Source organism: Neophocaena asiaeorientalis, unplaced genomic scaffold (genome assembly GCF_003031525.2).
Source record: "Neophocaena asiaeorientalis asiaeorientalis breed wild unplaced genomic scaffold, Neophocaena_asiaeorientalis_V1.1 scaffold346, whole genome shotgun sequence".
Taxonomy (NCBI): Eukaryota; Metazoa; Chordata; class Mammalia; order Artiodactyla; family Phocoenidae; genus Neophocaena; species Neophocaena asiaeorientalis.
The window spans coordinates 1,756,736-1,781,828 of record NW_020175400.1 but is presented as its reverse complement, the minus strand read 5'-3'; the positions used below and the strand labels follow the sequence as shown (position 1 = coordinate 1,781,828).

The following is a 25,093-nucleotide window of genomic DNA, read 5'->3' as shown; positions in this document are numbered from 1 at the left end:
GGTCTGTCGGAGGCTTGGGGTCCATTAGGACCCCTCCTCCTTTCAGAACGGTCCTGGGAAGGAGGGAAAGGAGAGGGGAGCTGTGGGGCCGCGGGCCCCTTTCTTCCATTCTTTTTAATGGACAGGGAGGGGATCTCTCGCCCGCTCTGTCGCCCCGGCTCGCCCCTTGGTAGGGCGCCCTTTCGGCGGTGGCGCCCCCCCTCGTTCCCCACCCCCGGTGCTGGCTGCCCGCTGGTCCGCCTGCCCATCTGCTTGTCTTTGATGCTGACCAGAGCCAGCCGCGGTGCCGAGGGCGGCGCGGGGTGGAGGGGGCCTTGGTTGCCGTCCCATAAACACTGGGGTCTGGTATTACAGCAAGTCGCAGCAGGACTCGGGAACCGCGGCGGGGCGGGTGCCCCATTCTCCCTCCGCCTCTTCATCCTGGTGGGCCAGCGCAGCCCGCCCCCACCGCGCAGGCTTGGTGGGATCCCCCCAGGGCCTGGGAGCGACCATACTAGGGATGGGGGCAGCTCTGGGCTCCTAGACTTCCAGGCCCTGGGAAGGACTGCTTCTCAGAGTCACCCTGGAGTACCATCCTCATTGGCCACGTCCCTCGCCTGGTGCTCACGTCTGCTTCTCTGGCCCCCTCCCTTTCCCCCCCCCCCCCCCGCCACTTTCATCTCGTTGCTTTTCCAAGTCTTTGAAATCAGAGGGACCTGGATTCCAGTCCCATTTCTGCTACTGGGCAAGTGAGCCCCTTTTCCCTGTGCCCCAGTTTCCTCATCTGTAAAATGGGCACTGTCATAGGTATTTTGCAAGGCTATCTTAGAGATTTCATGAAACCGGGTGTATTACTAGGCAACATATATAGATGCCCAATAATGTTTCTCCAAGCCCTTTAACTTGTTGGTTGTCACACTGAATGAATTAGAATAAAGGATTTATAAATTAGTGTTGGGGGCTTCCCTGGTGGCGCAGTGATTGAGAGTCTGCCTGCTAATGCAGGGTACGTGGGTTCGTGCCCCGGTCCGGGAAGATCCCACATGCCGCGGAGCGGCTGGGCCCATGAGTCATGGCCGCTGAGCCTGTGCGTCTGGAGAGACCACAGCAGTAAGAGGCCCGCGTACCGCAAAAAAATAAAATAAAATAAAAATAAGTTAGTGTTTACAGACTAAAATTGTACCAGCCTTCCTTCTCTTTACAGCATCCCACTTCTAAAAGCATTTCATTTACAAAAGGAAGGAGTAGCAGAATCAGTACTTAAATTAAGTCAGGGCCACTAGGGAAAACCCTACCTGAAATATTGCAGGATAATACTGAGAAGATGGCCTGGGTTCAAATCCTGCCTCAGCCACTAGGTAACCCTGTGACCTTGAGCAAGCTCCTTAACCTCTCTGGGCCTTGATTTCCTCATCTGTAAAATAGGGATAATGATGGCACCCACCTCAAAGTTGTGAAGGTTAAATCATTTTCTGTTTGAAAAGTGCTTAGGGCAGGGCTTGATACGTAGAACCCGCTTAATAAGTGTTAACTATCATCATTGCTATGTGTTAAGCACAGGCTTCATTCTGGCATATCCTGCCCAGAGCTGTGTTTTGTTAGTTTGACCACAGCTCCTTGGGTGCTCCAGCTGGGTAAGTGAAGATAACAGGTGTATCCGGACCCAGGCCTGCTGCCTCGCTACTCTTTCTGTTGTGGCCACCACTCCCTTTACCCTTAGACCCTCTCAGCTCTGCAAGAAGGCGAGGTGAGGGGGGAACAAAGGCTCTGATGGACTCTACTTCTGGCTGTGGGAAAGCTGGACTGGTTCACAGGGCCATGTCAACTGTAGCAGGTATTGTGTCCAACTCTGAAGCTGGCTGGGGACCACTCATAGTGTGAATGAAAGACAGAAGGGGGAGCTGTGCGGAGGAACTGAGAGGACCTGCTTCCTGAGAGCAGCTAGAACACTTGGTCATTACCACCCACTGCCCTGAAACCTGGCCCGCTTCCACGTATTCAGCACCATGGCCTGGCCGTAGTACAGGCTACTGTCACACACTAGCACCCCTTGCACAGGTCAGGTGGTGCTATGGTCTGGATGTCTGTGTACCCCCAAAATTCATATGTTAAAATCCTAACCCCCCAAAAGACTAAGACACTCAGGCTCACCTGTGAGAACCCACAGATGCACACATTTTGTTTATGGCACAGAGGTGCCCAGTTGAGGGGTGGAGGGCCTGAAATGCAGTTTATACTCTGCTTTCCAAGCTGTGGAGCCTAGAGAAAAAGGCCTTCCGCTCTCTTCTTGAGACTGGGACTACCCAGAGGGGACTTCTTTTTCTAGTTCCACCAAAGCCCTGGCATCGTTTAGCAGCACCCCAGTCCCTGAACTCGTGAGCATGTATCCACACTTTGCTGAGCTGCACTGCGCTGCACCCAGAGTGCTCGCCTCCCTGGCCTCCCTCCAGGACCTTGATCCCCGCTGCCCCCCTTCCATCTACATGCAGGTCCTCCCAGCCGGCTGGGATCCCCAGAGGGGGATCCCCGGTGACTGGAGCAGGCACACCCTCTGAGCATGGCCGAGGCAGTTTCCTGCCTCATCCCTGGGGGCTCATCAGCTGTTCCTGGCAGTGTGCCCATACCGGGCAAGCCCATGGTGACCATGGGATGCTGGGCTTGAAGCCCCAGGCCTCTCCCTCACAGAACAGGGAGAGAGGCGTGGAATGGAGAACACACCTCGCTTCCTGCCACCTGCCCTCCTGTACTGAATTCCCACCCAGGCTTTCCAGGGGCCCAGATGCCTAGGGAGAATGGCCTGTGTCTGTGGTTTAAAACAAAATCCTTGGAAGTAGAGCATCCAGTTTGCATCTGAGGTCCTTCGTATGGAACCCTCATTACCGTTGATCAGCAGCAGATTCCTGGGGCCATGAGGAGGGGGTTCCCCACTTATGGTCTCACCCAGTGGACAGGAGTGGGAGGAGGACTGGGGGCTCCAGGGTCAGCTAGGCAAGCAGTGGCCTTAGGAGGTTTCTTATCTCTGTGAAAGGGACGCTTCAGAGAAGCGTGTGGAATTTTGGTTCTGTTGCATCGGAGACTGTGCAGTCAGGACAGAGGCCTCGCAGTGGTCAGGAGCAGGAGAGACGCGGAGTGGAAGCAGTGGGCCTAGGCGTGCCGTGCCTTGCAGCCTGGCCGTGCGGGCGGAAACCAGACAGCCTGCTGCTATGCTCATGGTAGTCATGTCGGGTCCCCTTATTTGGGCAATTAAAATGAGTTACTAATTACCCCCTGCCCCAGAAGTGCCTGGCTGGAAGACTCTGTACACAGTGTTTCCAAAGTAGACTGGATATAAATCCCTGGGCCTGCAAGCCGCAGTCAACAAAACCCCATTGAGCAGAGAGAATAGCGCATTGGCCTGAATCAGCTGCTTGTCCTCTGACCTGGAGCGGGCACCCAGGGTCATGGCTGCCCTGAGAAGCCCCATGCAAGCCACTTTAGAAGTCTTTTCCTGGCTGGTTACCGGCCTCCCTCCTTGATGTGGCCTCAGCTTGACATGAGCATTTGTCTTCAGTTCTGTCCCGTGGGCTGGCATCTTCATGGCCCTTCAGCGCAGAGCTGGAACTGTGGTGCTAACAGACGGCTCACCGCACAACCTGGGGCAAGTGTCCACCTCCTCCAAGCCCATTTTCACATTGGGAGTAATAGCAGGATCCATCTCTCAGGGTCCTGAGAGGATTACGTGAAATAACGTGTGTAAAGTGTTTGGCCCGGGTGCTACGTCCCCAGTAAAAGGTAGTGGCCACTCTTCTTTGTGGTGGAAATTCCCTGCCCGCCTTGCTGGGTGAGGTTATTTGCATCAATTGGGTAGATACTGGTGAGTGCTGGCTGTATACAGGCCCTCTGCTAGGTGCTAAGACCTTCTGGCCAGGGAATGAAGTGGTGCAGACCCCACCCCCTAACCTGGGGTAGGAGACCGAGCAAGTCGCCCGAGGGCTGACTGGAGGCCATCGTCAGGGGTCCTGCTTAATTTAGTCCACTTTTCAGGTGCTCCTGGTCCAGCTCTTTCAAAGTCCTCCTCTGCCCCAAGAACCTCCTCTGCCTGGGGCTGGACCGCACCTCTGCCTCCTCCGTGTCCGTGGTTGCCTACACTCTGCCCTCTTCATAACCCACATGTAGCTGGGTGTTGAAATGCCTGTGTGCCAGCCCAGCAAAGCTCTGAGCTTGCACAACTTTTGGGGCACAGCTGGATACACCTGCACGTTCCTCTCCTAGACAGGGGAGACAGAGAGGATGGCACGGGGCCTGGAGAAAAAGCTGGACTCAGGTCATGTCCGTCACACCTTCCTTTGTCCCCTTTCTTAGGGCCTGTGGCCCCACTCCCCCATCCCTGGGTGCTCAGGACCGGAGGCCTCTGATGTCCTCCGTGTGGGTCGAGGGGGAAGAGGAGTGAGAGTATGTGAGACTCTCATGATCTGGGCTGGCCTGACCTCAGGAGCTCCTGCTGCTGCTTTTTCCTAGCCAGCACCCCCACCCCTACCCCTGCCTCTCCTCTTCCTCGCATTCTGACCTCCCTGTCCTGGCAGTGCTCCCCCGAGTCCAGGATGGAAAGTAGAGCCCTGTGCGGTCGCCCTGGTCACTCTTCAGCCACCCACCACTCCTGTGTGACCGTCTCCACTATGGGGCAGGAACCAGCCCTTAGGTGGCACAGCTGGCGTCCTTATGTTTGTGTTCCACCATCCATCACCTAGAAGAAGGTAGAAGGTAAGGTAGCAGGTATAGGGCTACTGTGGGCACCAGGCTTTTAGTATATTATTTCCACTTACATGGTAGATGGAATTATCCCCATTTTACAGTTAAGGTAGCTGAGGTTCAGAGAAGAGAAGTATCTTGTCCACGTCACACAGTTCTGCCTTGCAAGCCTGCGACCTGACCTGTTCTCCATGGGACTTGTTTGGTCTGCACTCATGGGTCCATCTGAGAAGCCCATCCTGACAGCTTAGTGGAGTTCAGAGAGGTGGGGGGCCTGTGGTGAGGGGGTTTCAGTGGGGATAATAGACAGTAGACAGAAACCTCTCATTTTATCTTCAATTCTTTTTTAAATTTTATTTATTTATTTATTTATTTTTGGCTGTGTCGGGTCTTCATTGCTGTGCGCAGGCTTTCTCTAGTTGTAGTGAGCGGGCACTACTCTTTCGTTGTGGTGCGCGGGTTTCTCATTGCGGTGGCTTCTCTTGTTGCAGAGCATGGGCTCTAGGGGTGCGGGCTTCAGTAGTTGTGGCACGTGGGCTTAGCATTTGTGGCTCATGGGCTTAGTTGCTCTGCGGCATGTGGGATCTTCCCGGACCAGGGCTCGAACCCGTGTCCCCTGCATTGGCAGGTGGATTCCCAACCACTGTGCCACCAGGGAAGCCCTGTATCTTTAATTCTAAAGAGGGGCCAAGTGAACTGACTTGCTGCCTCCCTCTTAGCCTCCCCTTGCCCATCCTCTGAGAGAGGTGTTAACTGGAAGAGGGAAGAAAACCACCCGGGAAGGAGCACCCAATGTGTGCTGGGTGCTGGCCTGGGGTATGGAGGTGCTATTGTTTCATCTCATACAAATGAGAGACCCGAGGCTCTGAGAAGAGAACTCATATTGTCAGGGCCGTGCAGCTAGAAGTTTCGGGGCAAAGCCTTAGACCACAAGCTCTCTGCCTCAAGAATCACATTCTTTCCATGACAACATCTGGCTCCTGCTTCACCTGTGAAATGTACAAAAGCAGTGAAATGACCCAGCTCAGCCTTTGAATAATTGATAGGTTATGTATTTCCATCTGGTAAAGAAATCTATTGAGGTCACTCCTTGGATGGGACAAGGGATCCAGCTAAGGCCCTGATGGCACAGCCATGGTCGGAAATAGGGCAGACCCGGCAGACTTGGCCAGGAGCGCGGTGCACCAGAGACTGGGGCAGACAGACGTTTGCAAACGGGGGGAGCAACAAGCCAGAGCCAGCATGGAGATATATTTTGTTTGGCATCCAAGTGTTTTAGAAAAATTTTAATTAGTCACCAATATTTAAAACTCAGGAAATTTTCTGTAAAAATCCAGGTTTCCAGTTCTTCTGAAGACCTGATGAGGCTGAGCCCTCATTGCATTGAGTAGCAAATGGTCTGCGAGGAAGCAGCAGCTACCCCTTCAGAGGGGCTCCTGCCTGTAGGAGGCTCCACCCCCACCTGCCCTTGTCCCCTTCCCTGTACAAGTGGGCTTCCGAGGTGGCCAGGGGCTGGGGGTTTACTCAGAGCAAGGATGAGGAGTGGGGGTGGGGTGGGCGGCATGGGTAGGACCAATCCTAATTGTTGGTGGCCCCCTAACCCTGGAAGCTTGGCATTTCCACATGCTGTGTTTATTTGGTCTTCCCAGCAACCCTGCAAGGGCTCCCTCCCAGAAATGGCAGGTATCTTGTCTAACTGGTCAGTGATAATACTCAGGACTCACACACAGACCTTGTGACTCTCCTTTCCGGTCCCTGTGGCCTCTCCCGTCTCCCTGCAGCACTTTCAGCTGTCACACTTCCATCTAGACCCCGGGATTCCGGGACTGAGCTCTGGGGAGGGGACAGGGCAGGGGCCATGCTTCTCAGACACACTCTCGTGATCGTGAGGCTTCAGGACCTCTGGACTGCCCCCTTTGAATCTGGTGTCAGTCCCTGGACCAGAGCACCCTGAATTGGGACTTGGGACACTCTTGGTCATTCATTCAATCAACAAATGTTTATTGAACAACTCCTTGGAACTCCCCTGGCCAGATGATACAAATATGAGCTGCAAATGATAAGACAGTTTTGATCCTCAAGGATCAAAGCTTGGTGAGGGAGACAGGCATCTGAGGCCCATCATTGTCAAATAACGTGGCCAGTGCACTGCAAGAGGTGTGAACAGGAAATGATGGGTGCACAGGGAAGGGGCTCTCGCCCAGCTGGGGATTCAGGAAGGCCTCCTGGAGGAGGTGATACCGAGCTGAGTCTCAAAGGATGAGTAGGAGTTAGTCAAAAGGAAGAGCATTCTGGGCAGGGAGACTGCCTGGGCAAAGACTGGCGAGGAGAAATAGGACCTTGAGTCAAAGTTCACTCCTTTGAAATGGGAGGGGGATGTGGCAAGGGCTGGCGAGTTAGGGGCTGGGACATAGGGACACGGGACCGTGACAGTCCCCAGAGAGCCCTCTGACCTCAGTGTAGCACCTGGGCTGGGGGCAGAGGCCAGATGGGAGGGTGCTGCAGTGGCTCGGGTGAGAGAGGGCAGTGGCCCGGTTCAGGCCCAAGGTAGCGGGGATGGTGAGGGGAATAGATTTGGACAGTACTGAGGAGGGAGTCTTGGCAGGTTTTGAGCATGGATTAGATGTCCACGGTGAGGGAGAGGGAGGTAGACAGTGTGACTCACAGGTTTCCAGCCCGCTGAGCTGTGCCACCCAAAGATGCAAGATCCCAAGCCAAGGAGTGGTCTGGAAGGGGGCAGTGGAGGAGGTGCCCGTGGAGGGTCTCCTGCATAGTGGGGTCTGGCATACTGGAGGACAACCTGCATACTGGAGGATGAAGAGATTTGGGAGTTGCCAGCATCCAGGACATTGAAGCGATGGGCATGGATGTGTGGCCCGAGGGCCAAGGGCCGACCCCAGTGAACAAGAACATTCAAGAGCGAGGCCTGGAGAGGCTGAAGGTGATTAATAATACAGACTCTGGAGCTGGTGACCCAGGTTCAAATCCCAGCTCCACCGCTCTTCCTAACTGGGTAACTGAGGGCAAGTCATTTCACGTGTGCCTCGGTTCTCTCGCCCGAAAAAAGCAGATGGTAATTCCTACCTGACAACCTGGCCAGAAGTACAGGCACCAGCCCAGTTAAAGTGCTGAGTAAGTGCTACAGCGCATCAGCTCCTGGAGGGATGGAGGCCTGGGGGGAGTGTGAAGGAGACGTCAGGCGACCCTTGAGACCAGTGTGGCAGACCCCCAGAGGAGAGGGGACCCCCGCCAGGCCGTGCCCCTCGGCGTCTGGGGTTTGGCAGCGAGGCGATGTCTGGGCCCTGGCGAGTATGGGCCTGGTTCAGGCCTGATCCCCAGGCAGGGAGTGAGTGGGAGGTAAGGGACGGAGATGGCGCTGGGTGGCTCTTCTCCTCAGGAGTTTGGCTGAGGAGGGAGGAGGGAGGCACACACATTTCTAGGATAGATATCGAGGGAAAATAAAATTCTTTGAGAGGCAGAGGCTGATGACACAGGATTCAGTCTCTGAGGAGATGGAGGATGGGAAGTTGGGGTTGTTTATGCCTGATGGCCCCAGTTTCCTTAGAAAAGGGGGGCCTCTGAGAGGAGGAGGATGGGGGTAGAGGCTTCAGGAGAGAGGGGATGGCCAGCCCCGGGGCAGAGGGCCGGAGGAGCTGACCTTAGTCCTTGGTGGGCGGGTGGGGGTCAGGCTTCCAAGGTGATGGCGGCTCATGACAGGTCCTGGGTTAAGACTCTGTTGTCCAGATGGACACAAGGGGAGTGTCTGTGAGGGGTGGGGGCCACCGGGTGATTCTGGCAGGAGCACTTGGCCAGCTCACCTGGGGTGGTAGCAGCAGCCAGCTGGGAAGCGGGCTGTCCCGAGCGTGCGTGCCCCAGGAACACAGGACGTTTCTAGGCTGGGTTCCCTTGATTTCTTGCCTTTCTTGGTTACCTCAGTCCATGGGGAGCACTTGTGGCACACAGTCCCCTTCCCCTATCAAGAGTGACCCTTGCCTGGCTGGGGTCTCTACCCTGGCATTGGCCTGTTGACAGCAGTTTGGTGTGCCGCTTTCAGCCTGTCTGGCCGCCCTGCCCTGACACTGGGCGGTGGGGAAGGAGGACGTGCAAACAGGTCGGCGGCATCCAGGTGGATGGCTGCCTTGCCCTAGTTCACTGCTGAGTCAGCGCTTCTGTCCTGGAGGTGGTGCTTCTGCTGGCGCAAGTGCGTCCAAGGGTCCTGTGTGACTCCCTGGGGAAGAGGTGCTCCAACAGAGCCTTGGGAGGCTCTCAGGGATTTGTCCAGGGCCCAGACCCCTCTCTGGGGACCTTGTGATTCAAGCCGAGGGGCAGCTAGCTGCCCACCATGCCCCACCCCTGTTCCCGCTGGGGGCACCTTCCAGGCCCTGACTCCGCAGGGAAGCTGGTATCTTCTGGCCTAGTCCTGCTGGGGCCTGTGGGCGGCGGGCTGTTAAGGCCAGGTCAGCGTCAGCTGTGGTGCCCCCGGAGCCACAGTGGAGGGAAAGGTGGGGCGGGGCTCTGAGTCACGGCCCTGCTGCAGCGCCTGGTTGGCAGGATGGGGACTGCCCGGGGTGGGGATGGTGCTGAGCCCTGTTCCCATCTCACCCCAGAGAGCTCCAAGCTTCCGGCTGAGTCACAGGCCAGGGGAGAATCTCTAGATGAGGCTGGGGGCTGAGTTGTTCCTGCATCACTTCCTGCTGAGAGCCCAGGCCCTGAGGGTGTGGGAGTGGGGCTCTGCAGGTAGCTCTGACCCTCTCAGAGGGTGAGGGCGGGCGAGGCCCAGGGTGGAGAGGGCTCAAGGCCTTGAGGTGGGACAGCCCCAGGCCTACCGCCATCCTGCCTTCTTGGAGCCCTGGAGAAGCCACTGGCTCAGGCCTGCCCAGGCTAGATGGGACGGCTTCATCCCACCTGGGAGAACTGGCCACGGCTTCAGGCAGCCCGGCTTTCTCTGCACTGGACTAGCCCGCTGGGTAGAGGGTGTGGAGGATGTCTGAGCAGCACAGGTAGCCCAGGAGACCGCACAAGACACTCTCTTTCCACACAGAGAGCAGGGTGGACACTAAGACTGACCCCGAGGTGGGCCAGCACTCACGGAGCTGAGTGCACAAACACCTCCTTTTAGTCGCCTCTGCAGATAGTACCCCAGAGCGAACACACAAGCATGGACAAGCCCTGTGGTAAGGTGTACACGCACACAAACACACACATGGGCAAGCTGAGGCAGGAACCCCACTCAGAACACCGCCGAGCAGGGACCACCTCTTACACACCGCATGGGCCCGTGACACCGGCCCGTGTCTGAGCTGTTGCTCTCTGCTTGGCCGTGAGCCCCTCGTGTGACCAGACGCAGGCCTAGGTTAGAATGGCCCAGGACGAGTTTGTTAGCCATGAGGAACAGGGAGGCCCAGCTCTTCAAAGCAACCCTGTTTCTCTGGCAGCTCTCGCTGGGCTGGATTTTCCTGCAGGGCTTTTTGGTTTTGTTTTTGATCCACTCAAGTGTTGATCGTGTGCCAGATACTGTGCCAACACTGGGATAACGTGTGCGTGTGCGAAGTTGTTTTGAGTAAAGCTCCCAGTAAATGTGGGTTATTATTATGTATGTTATAATTTACATATATAATCTCATTTCTTTTTGTAACAATCCTATGAGGCGAGGTGGTATTATCCTCATTTTACAGATAAGGAAATTGAGGCTCCAAGATGTTAAGTGGCTTGTCCTGGTAGCAAACTGACAGTAAGTGACAGAGGCAGGATTTGAACCCAGGTCTCTGTGCTTCTAATCTGTGTCGCACTGAGACTCCCAGGTGGTAAGCCAGCCCCACTGACCGGCCCTGGTGAAGTCCACAGGGCAAGAGGGATTGTGGAGGGCCAGGCCTTCAGGACACCATGGCTTTGAGTCTGAGAGACTCAGGGCAGAGGGGTGAAGAGGCAGCATCCCCAGGATGGGAGTGCGTGGTGTGAGGGGCCCCTCGCCCGTTTCTCCCAGGCGTTTTCTGTCCCTTGGCCGTTTCATTGACTGGACTCCCAGTGTGACTGGAGGAGGTGTGGGGGCCTCTTGAGCAGCTGGCTTCTTCGGAGGGCTGGGCTGGACCAGGGCTGGGCAGCTGGCGCCCTGGCTGGCCCTCCAACCTGGCTGTGCTCTGCCTGCATGACCCTTGGCAAGTCTCCCCACCCCCCCCCCAAGGCCTGAGTGAGTCTGAGCTGCCACCTGGACTGAAGCTTATCTCTGACCTTTGGCATTTCTGTATCTGGACAGATTCCAAGAGCAGCCTCCTGCCCAGACTTACGGGACCCGCCTGGGTAGAAATGCCCCTCCTCTGTAGGCAGATAAGCATGGGCATATGTGAGCCAGCTTTGCTGTCAGGAGCCTGGAGGGCTGTAAAAGATGAGGAGGGACTGTGGTAGCCATTTGCCCTGGTCTAACTGACTCCTTGTGAGCCTGCTGGGGGTTTTATTTTCATTATCCCCATGATGCATATGAGAAAACTACAGTTCGGTGAGATGACGTCCACACTGCCCTACAAAGGACCTACCTACACGGTGCTTCTCAAAGTGTGCTCCTTGGGCCTCCAACTTCAGAATCCCCTGGGAGCTCATAAAATTGCATGTTCTCAGGCTCCATCCCAAGCCAGCAGCGTCAGAGTCTCCAGGGTCAGGTCGTGGATCTAGAGTTTAGATCTTCCAGGTGCTTTTGCTGCATCTTGCAGTTTGCAGACCAGGAGTCCAGGGAGGAGACCTCCTGAGCCAGCCTTTGTGTACGTTGCTTAATGACTCTGAGCTTCAGTTTCTTCATTTGTAACCTGGAGATAGCAGCAGTTCCTACCTCACAGGATCATCGTGGGCACCCAGGGAGTTAATATCTGCAACATGTTTACCCAACACCTTCCTGTGGTGGCCAACGGGAGGGGTCTCTTTTGGGGGGGTGGTTCTTCCCGGACCAGAATGCAAAATGGTCAGTTTGCTCGTTCCAGAAGGCTGACCAGCTCATCAGCACAAAGTACAAGCAACGTAACTGGGCCCTAATTACGTGTTGGGAAACTTTCTGGTTGGGGAAAGTAGGGGGTTAGTGCTGGAAACTTTCCTTGGGCCTCCCAGTATATAGAGTGCTGATAGGAAGTGGTGAGGAGTTGGGAATTTGAGGCAAAAGACCTGGAGTCTAGTGTGATTCTGGACTTAAGTGTTCAAAGAGAGGCCTTAACTTCTCCAGACCACAGCTGCCCTATGTGGTTTCAGTAACAGAGTTCAGGTTCCGGACATTAGGCTGGACTTTGCCCTGTGAACTCCCAGTGCAGTCCCTGTTTCGGCTCTGGTCATAGAGTGACAAGCCACCTAGCTTCAGGTTCCCTGTAGGTTCCTGCACTGGTACCTTGTGATACTACCCTCCCTCATCAGGAGGGGAACAGCCTTGGAAACTCTGTCATTCCTGTTTGCTGGTGGGATGTCCCAGTATATGTGCTTAGGAAGTCCTACCGAAGGGCTTCCTTCACCATTAGCAACCAGGTAAAAAGCTTGGCTTCTCCAGAAAGGCTGGTATGTGTTCTTCCTCTTGAATAATGAGGACAAGGTAACCTGATTTCCGTTTTCTCTTTGACCACTGGGAGGCTCAGCACTAAATGTGGAGCCCATCTCTGGTAGCTATGTGAGGACCTTATGACCTGCTTATGTGAAATCTGTCCTTCGTTTCTGGATTAGATGTTTTCTTCAGATGTGTTTTTTCCTCCACTCCTGATTTTAGTGTTTATATTTTACTACCTTCTTTTCTTTGCGTTTCCTTGCCCTTTGTGGAACCAGGCTGGGGGTATGTAAAAACACTCACCATGTAAACACACAGGAAGCTGTCTTCTCAGCTGCTTTGTTGGCATGTTGCATTTTTTGCTTCCTCAGCTTCGTGAAGCTGTTTGTCTGCGTGGTTGCAATCCACTGGTCAGTTAGAAGATGCCTGGGGTTGGGTAGGGTGGCTGCTTTTTGCTTGTTTTTCTTTTCTTATCAGCTGCTTTGAATTTTTAAAATAATTTCTCTCCAAATCCATTAGTCACTGAAAGCACAGATGGTATCGTGGTGGATAGATGTGTGTGTTTATTTTTGTCTTCTTCTTCCTTTTCTTCTAATTTATTTCTTTAGCATTGCACAACTATAACCTGTAGAATCCAAAAATGATAACAAGTGCAAAGGGAAAAAAAATTACCTATAATTCCACCAGGGATACCACTTTCCAGCATTTTGTGATTCACCCTTCTGGATTTTTTTCTATGTTTATATTTTTCCCACAAACAAATAGAATCTAACTATGCATACTCTTTTATAACCTTCATTTTCATTTAATGAAAGATACTTGAAATTTATATCAAAGATAGATGCACATAATTTTTTTTTTTAAGCACAGAAGGACTTACTGTGAAAAGCAGTAACTGCCTCAGTCTTCCCCAGCCCCAGGCCTGGGTAAAAGGGGCAATTTTAATCATTTAGACTTCTTGTTATACAGTGGTTTCCTCCACTTAAGTAAAATGCTTATCCCACGATTTCTTGGCTTATCTGACTTACTGACTTGCTGCTGAGAAAAATAAAGCTTTCCATCAGTTCCATCACCCTTCCCCACTTCCTCTAAACATTTTCTGCCACTGTGTTTGGTTACCTTTGAAATTTAAAATAAGATACTTAAGGACTTCCCTGGTGGTCCAGTGGTTGAGACTCCCATCTTCCACTGCAGGGGGGCGCAGGTTCGATCCCTGGTCAGGGAACTAAGATCCCACATGCGGCGGGCGGGGGGGAGGGGGTGGAAAAATAAAATAATATACTTAAGCCTCAGTGTCTTGTTCCACTAACCACGAACAGTCTCTGTGGCCCTCATTGCTCTCAGAGGAAGATATGGAGACTCGACTTTTTCCTTGACTCCCCTGGCCCCCAGCATCACAATGCCTGTCTGTTGTACATTCAGTGTAACATTTACATTCTGTTTAATAACCATAAATCTTCCATGAGTGACTGCGAGGCAGTATAGTTGAAGACCAGCGCCCCATGTTTGCATTCCTCTGTAAATCACCCCACAGGAGTGGGCTGTACTTACAAGTCCTTCTCTTTGGGTCTAACGCCACTCAAAGGAGAATGTTAAATATACTTTCCTTTCTTATATTCTGTCAGGTGCTCAAAATCCACCACTTTATATTTTAGCTCGCTTCATATTTTGACCATGCTTTTTTACGTAACTCTGTTTGCTTGTTGGTCTGGAGTTTCTAATACAATAGCATTTTACCAGCTGTGTAGTATTCCAGCAAAGGAAGTATTTGGGTTTATTTTCACCCTGTCCCCTGTGGTTGGACATTTAGGTTGTTTCAATTTTTCATTAACGTGAATGGTGCTATAATTGATGTTCTTTTACGTTCATCATTGTGCCTTTGTCTCGTACAGAATGTTTGAGGGTTCAGGAATGCTGCTCCCCTTAAATCCGATCACCTTGTCCCCAGCCCCATGCCACCCACTGCTTTGCTGATCTACCTTCAATCAGATCGGCGCATTCTAGAGGTTGGTATGGGAGGGGGGGGCCCCAGGTAATGTCCATCGATCGTCCTCTCTCCAGGCTCTGAAAAGCGGTCACTGCTCAGATTTGAAGTGGATCACATCTCCAACTATACAGCCCTCCTGCTGAGCAGGGATGGCAGGACTCTATACGTGGGTGCTCGAGAGGCCCTCTTTGCGCTCAACAGCAGCGTCAGCTTCCTGCCAGGCGGCGGGTACCAGGAGGTGAGATGATGCCCGGGGATGGCTAGCCTGGGTGGAGGGTGCCAGTGGGGAAGATGGAACTTCTGGGTCCGAGGATGATGCAAACAGGAGAGGGGAAAGGAAAAGAGGGGCATATCCTTTGTTCCCACTTGCACACTTACCTTCCCCTTTGTAATTCCCCAGCTGCTGTGGAGCGCAGATGCAGAGAGGAAACAGCAGTGCAGCTTCAAGGGCAAGGACCCACAGGTGAGCTAGCACCTGGGGGTGACCTGGGCTGAAGGAGGGACGGAGGGTGGTAGATCTGGGCCCGGGATGGAGGCAGGAGGTGGGAGCAGATGCAGCGAGCTGTGGTAGAAAGGGCATAGGCTTCTGAGATGGCCAGACCTAGGTTTGAGTCTCAGCCCTACACTTACTATGTCTGTGACATTGGACAAGTAAGTAGATTTGCCTCTCTGAGCCTTGGTAAAATGGGGATAATGATGCCTGTCTCACTGGACTTACCATGAGGATTCAATGAGCTAATAGGTATAAGGCACCTGGCACATAATAAGTGCCAAATAAACATCAGCTTCCAGCATGAGCAGTGATTGGGTGGGGGTGGAAGTCTGTCCTTCTGAGGGTGGTGCCTAATGTAGCAGGTCTGACATAATCCTGGCTTGGTTTTGGCCAGACCACTGGGTGGGAGCCAGTCCAGCCTGGGTTCTCTGGGAGGACTCCCCACCATTCCCAGAGGCCTTCCTGGTCCTGAGTGCAGCAGATGGCAGTTAAGGTGAAGGCAGAAGAGCACCGGACTTGGGGTCAAGACACAGGTTTAAGTCCAGACCAACCCCGATTTCTTTTATTCAGCAGAAATGTATTAAGCACTTGCTCTGTGCCCAGGTGCTTTTAGACACTGGTTATTATATCATTGTGAAAAAGAAGGTCAGGTTTAAAAGGTGGTCAGGTTACACTTCATTTAAAAAGTGACATTTGAGCCGAGATTACTTGGCTCAGATGAGGTGAGGGAGTTGACATGGGGGAGGAACAGGACTGTAGATTTCACTCTGAGTGAGGTATGTGGGGAACCACTGGCTGGCTGAGCAGGGCAGTGACATGGTCTGGCGTGCGTTTGCAAAAGGCCGCGGTGGTGGAGAGCGGCCTCGTTGGGGTGAGGACAGAGGGAGAGAGACCAGTGAGGGGCAAGAGGCGATGGTGCCCGGACCAGGGTTGGACCAATAAAGGGAGTGAGGAATGGTCGGATCCCGGAAGTATTTTGAAGATGGGCCCACCAGGATTTCTTGATGGAAGAACCGGGGTGGCGGGTATCAGAGAGTCAAAGCTGGCCATGAGGCTCGGGGCCTGAGGAGCTGAGAAGGCGGTGTAGCCGTCAGTGCAAGGGGGCAGGTCCCGGAGGAGAGAGTTTTGTGGGGAACAATCAGAAGCTCAGTAGACACACTGTTAGAGCTGTTAGACACGCTCGCGGAGGTAATCCGCAAATCTGGGGCCCAGGATTCAGGGCTGCGTGTTTCCTCCTGCTCTGGGCGTAGCTGCCTCACCAGGTGGGGCCGAGACAGCTCAAAAGGGAGGGATTCTGTGCCTTCACCCCAAACTGAAGAGAAGTTTTCCAATCACGGAACTACGTGAGGCCCAAGGTCCCCTCCTGCGCACACGCTCCGTGGTCCTCCATCTGCTTTGCCCCACGAGGCTCCTGGAGTCTCGTTTACTCCAGGATTTGAGTACTGGGGAGCAGAGGCCTCACCCCCAGGGCTGGCCTTGCATCCCGTGGGGAGGGCTCGGCGGTGCCCCCTGGTGGCTTGCTTGGGCCTGACATCCTCCTCCCTCCTCCAGCGGGACTGTCAAAACTACATCAAGATCCTCCTGCCACTCAACAGCAGCCACCTGTTCACCTGTGGCACCGCGGCCTTCAGCCCCGTGTGCACCTACGTTGTGAGTTCCCCTCCTCACCCCGGGCTCGCCTGCGGCTGGCCTGGGAACTGCCTGTCTTTGTGCCCCAGGGAGCTGGTCCCTAGCACTGACCCCTGCTAAAGGGCAGGGCCCAGGGGGAGGCTTCTTGACAGCAGTGGGCCCCGAGAGCCCTGAGGCCCCAGCCCCAGCCCTGATGGCCAGGTTGCCCTGCAGGGGGCGGCAGGGGGTGGGATTCCCCAGGCACAAAAATGCTGGCTGACCCACAGTCACGCCCTCTTGCTTCCTCCAGTTCTTTCCCCTGCTCTCACTCCGTTCCCGCCAGGCCACCTTGTCCACCCTCCTCAACACACGCATACCATTACGTTTCTGCCCTATGCACACCTTCATAAAGGGTGGCATTTTGAGGCTTTGGAGCAACCAGCTTTAGAGTCAGACATACCTGAGTTTGAATCATGTCGCTGCCCTTTCCTGGCTCACATTGCCTTTCTAAGCCTCCTCTCCTCTCTGTTACGTGGGGCAACAGTGCCCACCGCGTCAGGTCCTGGTGAGATGGTGCTGGGACTGTGTCCCGGGTGCCGGGATGAGAAGGACGGCCCGTCAGACCCCTCCCTTCCCTCCAGCACACCTCCCTGTTCTCCCGCCGAGCCCGCTCACTCCCTGGCGTTCCCCTGAGCTCTCCCATCTACTCCCCTGCAGAACATGGAGAACTTTACTCTGGCACAGGATGTGGTGGGGAACATCGTCCTGGAAGATGGCAAGGGCCGTTGTCCCTTTGATCCCAATTTCAAGTCCACGGCCCTGGTGGTGGGTGAGTGTTGGGGGTCAGGGGGGCAGGATGGGCTCATTGAGGCTCCATGTGAGGGCGGGCAGGGGAGCAGGGTGGGCCCCAGGTCTGAGCTGGTGGGTCCATGCCACACCGATTCCCAGCGGGTGCGGCGACCCTGGGCTGCCCTCGGGTTGGCTTTTCTTAGTTCCTACTCCTTCCTCTGTCCTCCTCAAACAAGAAGGGCAGCACTCGTGTCACTCCGGGCCTTGAGCGGGAAGGGGCTGTGCTGAGGGCTCATTCCCATGGGCATGTCCTCTTGGCAGATGGCGAGCTGTACACTGGAACAGTCAGCAGCTTCCAGGGGAATGACCCAGCCATCTCACGGAGCCAAAGCCTCCGCCCCACCAAGACTGAGAGCTCCCTCAACTGGCTACAAGGTGAAGTCCTCTCGCCCCACCCAGTGGGCTGTCACGGGGCCTCAGTGGGGGGGCCCTGTCCACCCAGCAGGGCCTGAGAACAGAGTCTCGCCTGTCTGGGATTCCTGGGCTGACTCTATGCTCCCCACTGGCCCCCACAGACCCAGCGTTTGTGGCCTCAGCCTACATTCCCGAGAGCCTGGGCAGCCTGCAAGGGGACGATGACAAGATCTACTTCTTCTTCAGCGAGACTGGTCAGGAGTTTGAGTTCTTTGAGAACACCATCGTGTCCCGCATTGCCCGTGTCTGCAAGGTGAGCGGGCCGGGCCATCCCAGAGACCCCGAAGGCTCCTCGGGTATAGAACCAGAAGGCCCCGCACCTGTGGCCTTCTCCTGTCCTCCAGGAGGAACGACTTGGCTACTGGCTTTTCTCTCTCTCCTTTTCAGTTAAAATGTCTGTTTTTCCTTATTTATTTTAAAAAACATGAAAATGTAGAAAAGTACACACGAAAATCACTTACAAGATAAGAGGCACCGTGGTATCGTGATTAAGAGCATAGACTCTAGAGCCAGGCTGCCTGGGTTCCAACCCTGCAGGTCGTGTGATCTTGGGCAGTTTCCTTACTGAGAAATCAGTTCATTTCCTTCTCTGTTCAGTGGAAATCATAACAAAACTCCCTCAGGGTTGTTAACGATCTGTGTAGGGCTTTTAGAGATGTGGTGAGCAACCACTTGTTGTCGACTATTGGTGTTATAATCCCACCATCCTACCACAAGAAGTTAGAGTGTTCCTTGCTAATTTTTTTTTTGGCACGTGTGTAAATACACACATATTTATATTATTTAAAACCATGTACAAACAAGAGTTATACTGTAATGTAATTCTTTAGCTCCCCTTTTTGCTCAGTGGTGAATCGTGACATCTTTCCACATTTGTAGATAGACTCCCCTTCGTCCTTTTCCCTGGTGTCCCACAGTAAGGAAAGCGCTGTCATTTACTTAGCTAGCCTCCCGGTGAGGGGACCTGACGGCTGCCACCTCAAGTCTTCTTGATGTGAAATGGACTCAGGCCTGGCTTTGGGTCTGTCTGGTTCTTCCTGGCGTCTGTCTCAGCCACCGCTGGGGAGGGGGCAGCGAGGAGCACCAAGTGTCCCACCCCTGCTCGTGCCTAAGCCCTGGCCCTCTCTCTCTCTCCCAGGGTGATGAGGGGGGCGAGCGGGTCCTGCAGCAGCGCTGGACGTCCTTCCTGAAGGCCCAGCTGCTGTGCTTGCGGCCTGACGATGGCTTCCCGTTCAACGTACTGCAAGACGTCTTCACGCTGAGCCCCAGCCCCCAGGAATGGCGTGACACCCTCTTCTACGGGGTCTTCACATCCCAGTGGTAGGGCCCCCAGGACCTAGCTGGGAACGGGGTTGGGGGGATGAGTTGGGGCCAGGATTGGGCCCCGCTGGCCTCATCGTGAGCCCCAGGGCTGCTGGGCTAATCTGGCCACTTCCTTGGTAGGCACAGGGGGACCACAGAAGGCTCTGCCATCTGTGTCTTCACCATGCGGGACGTGCAGAGGGCCTTCAATGGCCTCTACAAGGAGGTGAACCGCGAGACGCAGCAGTGGTACACCGTGACCCACCCGGTGCCTTCGCCCCGGCCCGGCGCGGTGAGTGCTGCCCCTGTGCTGGGAGGATGGGTCCCCAACTGTGCTGGGATCACTTGCTTTCTCCGAGTTTGTTTTCTCACCTTGAAAGTGGGGACGAAGCCCAGGCCTGCTTGTCTTGCTGAGTTAGATGTGACCATGAATGTCGGGGTGGCTTCAAACCTGCTTTAGGCCGCGCAGGGGTGTCCCCCATCAGGACACTGACTGCATGTGCCTCTCCCCAACTCTGCCATGAGCTCCTTATTCATTTATTGAGTGACAGGCCATGGGGAAATAGTCCTTTCTTCTTTCCTTCCAGCCTCATGGGCTCCCCACAAAGCAGACCTTGAGACAAGGATGTGAGTGCCAGCAGTTTTTAGGGGAGGTGATCCCAGGAAGAAGCAGGAGGGGACAGGATTGTGGGAAGAGGGGGCGGAGCTAAGAAAGTGTGTGTCACTGAGCTGCTACTGCTGTGGGCACCTGGAGCTCGTTCCCTGGGGCCCTGGGAGGCTGCGTGGAGCACATCTCAGCATTGTCCCACTGGGGTGTTTGTCACCAACTCCTGTGCAGTTGAGGGTCACTCCAGGGTATTAATTCCTGGGGCTTTTACAGAGAATGACCTGGGGCAGAGAGAATCAGGAAGCGCCCCTGGCAATATGGGAAACTAACTGCAGGCACCCTCATGCCCCTATACTAGGAAGCCTTGGTCAGCCAGGGCGTCCTGAGAGAGCACTGCCAAAAGGATGCTACAGGAGCAGGAAGTGTGGTCATGCTTCTTGAGGCTTGCGGAAGGGGGTGGGGGAAGAGTGGACAGGAAGGAGAGATGGTTGGTGGGCAGAGAGGGGGAGACCCTGGCAGCTGGGGCCCTTGGGTGCCCCACACCCTGGGCTTTGCCCTTAGGCCTGTAGATCAGTGCGCTGGCTTCGCAGAACTGGAGTGCTGTGCTGTGGCTTCCAAGGGCGGGGCAGGTACCCCTGCTGTTCACTGGGGAGATAGGGCCGGCAGTCCCAGTGGGATTTGCGGGACCCACATCCTGCTTGCTGCCCTGAGTGCCACTCGCCTCAAGCCACCGCCTTCTCCTTCAGTGCATCACCAACAGCGCCCGGGAAAGGAAGATCAGCTCGTCCCTGCAGCTCCCCGACCGTGTGCTGAACTTCCTCAAGGACCACTTCCTGATGGATGGGCAGGTCCGCAGCCGCCTGTTACTCCTGCAGCCCCAGGCCCGCTACCAGCGTGTGGCTGTCCACCGCGTCCCTGGCCTGCAGCGCACCTACGACGTCCTCTTCCTAGGCACTAGTGAGTGCCCACGGCAGGGCAGGCTCAGAGTCAATGGGGCTAGCTTTTGGGACATGGGCCTCAGGCTCTGCGCAGGGCCTGAGTGCTGTCCATGTTGCAGGTGACGGCTGGCTGCACAAGGCGGTGAGCGTGGGCTCCGGGATGCATATCATCGAGGAGCTCCAGATCTTCTCATCAGGACAGCCCGTGCAGAACCTGCTCCTGGATGCCGACAGGGTGAGCAGAGGAGGAGTCCGGGCAGCGTGCTTGGGGTGCCCGACCCCTGCCCCAGCCAGATGGAGAGATCCAGGCTTCTGGCATAAGCTCTCAGAATGTGGGGGCCCGGGAGCATGAGAGGAGGCCCCCTGTGGGTGGCTTTTGTGTGCACTCGAGCCGGGTGCAGCTCTGGGTGGTGGCCCTGGCTGCCTGTGCCTGCTTCTCATCCCCCGTGCCTGTGCAGGGACTGCTGTATGGTGCCTCACACTCGGGTGTGGTCCAGGTGCCCATGGCCAACTGCAGCCTGTACCAGAGCTGCGGGGACTGCCTCCTGGCCCGGGACCCCTACTGCGCTTGGAGCGGCTCCAGCTGCAAGCACGTCAGCCTTTACCGGCCTGCGATGGCCTCCAGGTGAGAGCTCCTGAAGGCCCCACCCACTTGTCCAACCCTATGCACTAGGCCTCCGAGTGCCTTCCCTAGGCCCTCTGTGGAGTCACCACACAGCCTCATTTGTGTCCACTGTCTGGGAATAATTATTAATCAGCTCCCCTTCTGACTCTCATCAAGTGTTGTAGTTCAAATGATAAATTATGTTTGCCTTACCCATCTGTAAAGCAGAGACAAGATTTGGTAAAGTATGAAATATCAAGAGCTATGAAAAGCTTTGCAGGAGAATGTCGATTGGCACGTGAATGTAGTTAAGGAACAAAAAAATAAGGGCTACATAACAGTCCGTTAACAAACCCATTAAGGGAATTCCCTGGCGGTCCAGTAGTTAGGACTCTGCGCTTCCACTGCGGTGGTCACAGGTTCGATCCCTGATTGGGGAACTCAGGTCCTGCAAGTGGTGTGGCCAAAAACCAACCAACCCATTAAAAACTGTTTTCAAAATCACTTATTTAGATTTAAAATTTTCATATAGAAAAAAAGAGATAAATAAAATTAAAACTACCCTAATCCTACCACCTAGAGAGACTTACACTGAGATTTTAATATATATCCCCCCAGATTTTTCCACATATGTGTAAAATAAACAAAAATACACATATTTTAAGTAAATATGGGATCTGTCCTATTTGTAGTGTACATACTTCACTCAAGGGGATACCTGGTTCCAGTTTTATATTTCAAAACACCACGTATGCGTATACATATGTACACCTGAAGGCACACTCAAAAAAATGCTGCCTGCCATTCTCGCTGGATGGTTGATTGTGACTTTCATAATGTATTTAGCCTTTGTGCTTGTTTTTTTCCGGTTTTCTAAAAACAAATCAATGCATGTACATTGCTTTAAAAGAAACAGGTATATACATACAGATACAGCTGTCCTTCCAGACTTTTTCTAAGAGCTCAACTCACTGCTTTTGTAATTCAGGGAAGTATTACAGTACCTCTTTTTTTTTTTTTTTTAATATTTATTTACTTGGCTGCACCGGGTCTCAGTTGCAGTACACAGGATCTTTCGTTGCAGCACAGGGGCTTTTCTCTAGTTGTGGCACGCGGGCTCTAGAGTGCGTGGGCTTAGTTGCCGTGCGGCTATGGAATCTTAGTTCCCCAACAGGGATCGAACTCACATCCCCTGTGTTGGAAGGTGGATTCTTTACCACTGGTCCACCAGGGAAGTCCCTACAGTAACTTTTAACTGAAGTAAATGCTGTGTAGACAGAGGAGATGCCGGCACAAACCCTGCGGGGTGGGGAATCCACCCAGGGAAGCTGCCTGCCTTTCACCCCCACTTTGGGCCTGGTGGTCCCTGAGCCCTTCCCCAGGCCCACATCTGCAGGGCTGCGTGAGGGCATGTGCTGCACGGAGGGCGAGCAGATGCGGTCTTGTGGGGGTTCCTGGCCCATCCCAGACTCTTCTTTGGTCCTTAGGCCATGGATCCAAGACATCGAGGGAGCCAATGCCAGGGAACTCTGCAACACTTCCTCGTCCAAGGCCCGGACTTTTGTACCAAGAGGTAAGGTGCCCCGTCAGGGTGGAGGAGATGTGGGGGGTCTAGTGTGCCTAGAAGGCTCCTGCAGCCACTGCTGTGTGTTAATGCCTTTCCTCACTTCCTCACCCCTTTGGCCCTGCAAGCAGGACCCTGGCAAGTGAGACCCCCAGTCCCTGAAGTCCCCAGAGTTGCTGTTACAGCAGGAGGACCATAGCGCAGAGGGAGGTGGGTGAGCCTGGGGCTACCGTGGACATCAGTCCCCCTTTACCCGGGACTGTGCCTCCTTTGCCTGCAGGTGAGAAGCATTGTGAGCCAGTCCAGTTCCAGCCCCACACAGTGAACACCTTGGCCTGCCCTCTCCTCTCGAACTTGGCAACCCGGCTCTGGCTGCACAACGGGGTCCCCATTAATGCCTCGGCCTCCTGCCGCGTGCTGTCCACCGGGGACCTGCTGCTGGTGGGCAGGCAGCAGGAGCTGGGGGAGTTCCAGTGCTGGTCGCTGGAGGAGGGCTTCCGGCAGCTGGAGGCCAGCTACTGCCCAAAGGTGGTGGAGGACGCAGTGGCAGACCGAGCAGACCAGAGTGGCAGCGTGCCCGTCATCATCAGCACGTCTCGGGTGAGTGCGCCGGCCGGGGGCAGGGCCACCTGGGGTGCAGACAAGTCCTACTGGACCGAGTTCCTAGTGATGTGCGCGCTGTTCGTGTTCGCCATGGTGCTCTTCATTTTATTCTTCCTCTACCGGCACCGGGGCGGCATGAAAGTCTTCCTGAAGCAGGGGGAGTGTGCCAGCGTACACCCCAAGACGCGCCCAGTGGTACTGCCACCTGAGACCCGGCCACTCAATGGCGTGGGCCCCCCTAATACCCCACTCGACCACCGAGGCTACCAGGCTCTGTCGGACAGCTCCCCAGGGCCCCGGGTCTTCACAGAGTCAGAGAAGAGGCCGCTCAGTATCCAGGACAGCTTCGTGGAGGTGTCCCCAGTGTGTCCCCGGCCCCGGGTCCGCCTGGGCTCTGAAATCCGGGACTCTGTGGTATGAGAGCAAACTTCTAGAGGCAGCCTCCCTCTAGGGGGCAGGAGTGCTCAGAGAGGGTCGGCTGGACCCCTGCTCCTCGTGGAACACAGCCACAGCCGCGGTGCCCAGCCCTCGGGAGCGATGGAGCCAGCTTGCCTGGTGTCAAGCGACAAGGCCCCTCCACCCCAGATGGCCACAGCCCCACAGGGCCTGGCTGAAGATCGGGGCCTGCCCGGGTGCTCCTTATGAAACTGAGCCCTTTGTTTCAAAACAGTTGAAAATGTGAAACAAGAGAAAACAGTGAGAGAACACAGAATGCCATGCACACGGCCGGCCCAGTCTCCGGACTGGGAGGGCTCATCCAAAGTGGTTGTTGGAGACAGAGTTGAACATCCCACACCAACTGGCCTCGCCTCTTCCACCTTCTGACTTATCCTACTGCCACAGGCTGCCCCTTCTCACGGCAGAGCCAGGAGCCAGCTCGGGCTCCAGTGGGTCCAGCCTCGCCAGCTGGCCAAGTTGTTGCAGCCATCATCCTGTCACCTCAGGGACCGGAGGGCCACGCTGGCACCACAGCCCTCACGACGCCCTGGGCTCAGACCCACCTCCTGGACCTTTCCGGCCTGTATCAGGCTGCGGCCACATGAGAGAGACAGAGGGTAGCGTGAGCCCAGGAGAGAGTATATGACAATGTACACCTTCCCTCGGAATTCCAGAAGACTGTTGCCTGCCTTCCTCCATCCCAGCCTGCAAACCTGTGTCCCTTTTCCCCACACCAGCCCTGGCCTCCTCTTCAAAACGAGTCCCCAGTTCACCCCTACACCTTGCAGCCTCCACTCTAAGGGATGTTGATACTGCCCAGCACAGGGGCCCTGAGTTTATGTGGGTTTTGTATTCTTTTTAATAAAATGCACTTTACTTTTTTTTTTTTTTTTTAATAAAATCTAAAGAATTGAAATTGAATCATGCCCCTTCCAAAAAGCAAAGGACTGTTGCTTTTTGAGGCTGGTATAGTTCTTTGAGTTCTGGGAGGTTCTAGGCCTCCTCTTTCAGGTGCTAGTGGGCCAGACCCAGCCCAGCCTGGCCAACCACACCTCCCAGCAGAGCCAGGTTCTTAAAGTGGGGAGTTCAACCAACACACTGATGGGCGGGGGAGGGGATTTGTTCACTTTACTTCAGTCCCTTTACTTTGTATCCCCAGTTCAGTTCAGGGATGGGGCACAGGGGACAAGGTCTTGAGTTTTCTTGTTTTAACTTGAAAAGAATTTTTATCTTTAAAATGATCATACAGTAAAACTAAGTTTTTTCTTTTAGTACACAGTTCTGCAAGTTTTAACACATGTATAAATTCATGTAACCACCACCACAAATCAGGATACAGAAGAGTTCCACCCCTCATGTTACCCTTCATACTCACACCCTCACGAGAGGTGGGAAGCGCGGGGTACAGCCTGACTTCCTGCTGTCCGCTTTAGATCCTTATTCCCAGTGTGACCAAAGGCTCCTAGAAG

At 54.6% G+C, this 25,093-nt stretch overlaps 1 protein-coding gene across 5 annotated transcripts in view; it reads left to right on the top strand.

The window, feature by feature from the left end:
• Positions 1 to 24,506, top strand: part of SEMA4B (semaphorin 4B) — a 91,471-nt gene extending 66,965 nt beyond the window's left edge. For all 5 annotated transcript variants that reach the window (XM_024766458.1, XM_024766457.1, XM_024766460.1 and 2 more), the window contains 13 exons: positions 14,279 to 14,442; positions 14,605 to 14,667; positions 16,249 to 16,347; positions 17,023 to 17,134; positions 17,416 to 17,529; positions 17,670 to 17,821; positions 18,707 to 18,888; positions 19,012 to 19,162; positions 20,224 to 20,434; positions 20,535 to 20,650; positions 20,874 to 21,040; positions 22,507 to 22,592; positions 22,864 to 24,506. In XM_024766458.1, the coding sequence (XP_024622226.1) occupies positions 14,279 to 14,442; positions 14,605 to 14,667; positions 16,249 to 16,347; positions 17,023 to 17,134; positions 17,416 to 17,529; positions 17,670 to 17,821; positions 18,707 to 18,888; positions 19,012 to 19,162; positions 20,224 to 20,434; positions 20,535 to 20,650; positions 20,874 to 21,040; positions 22,507 to 22,592; positions 22,864 to 23,606 (2,360 nt within the window). In that variant the 3' untranslated portion in view covers positions 23,607 to 24,506. The remainder of the gene's footprint in view (positions 1 to 14,278; positions 14,443 to 14,604; positions 14,668 to 16,248; positions 16,348 to 17,022; positions 17,135 to 17,415; positions 17,530 to 17,669; positions 17,822 to 18,706; positions 18,889 to 19,011; positions 19,163 to 20,223; positions 20,435 to 20,534; positions 20,651 to 20,873; positions 21,041 to 22,506; positions 22,593 to 22,863) is intronic.
• The last annotated feature ends 587 nt before the right edge of the window (positions 24,507 to 25,093 follow it).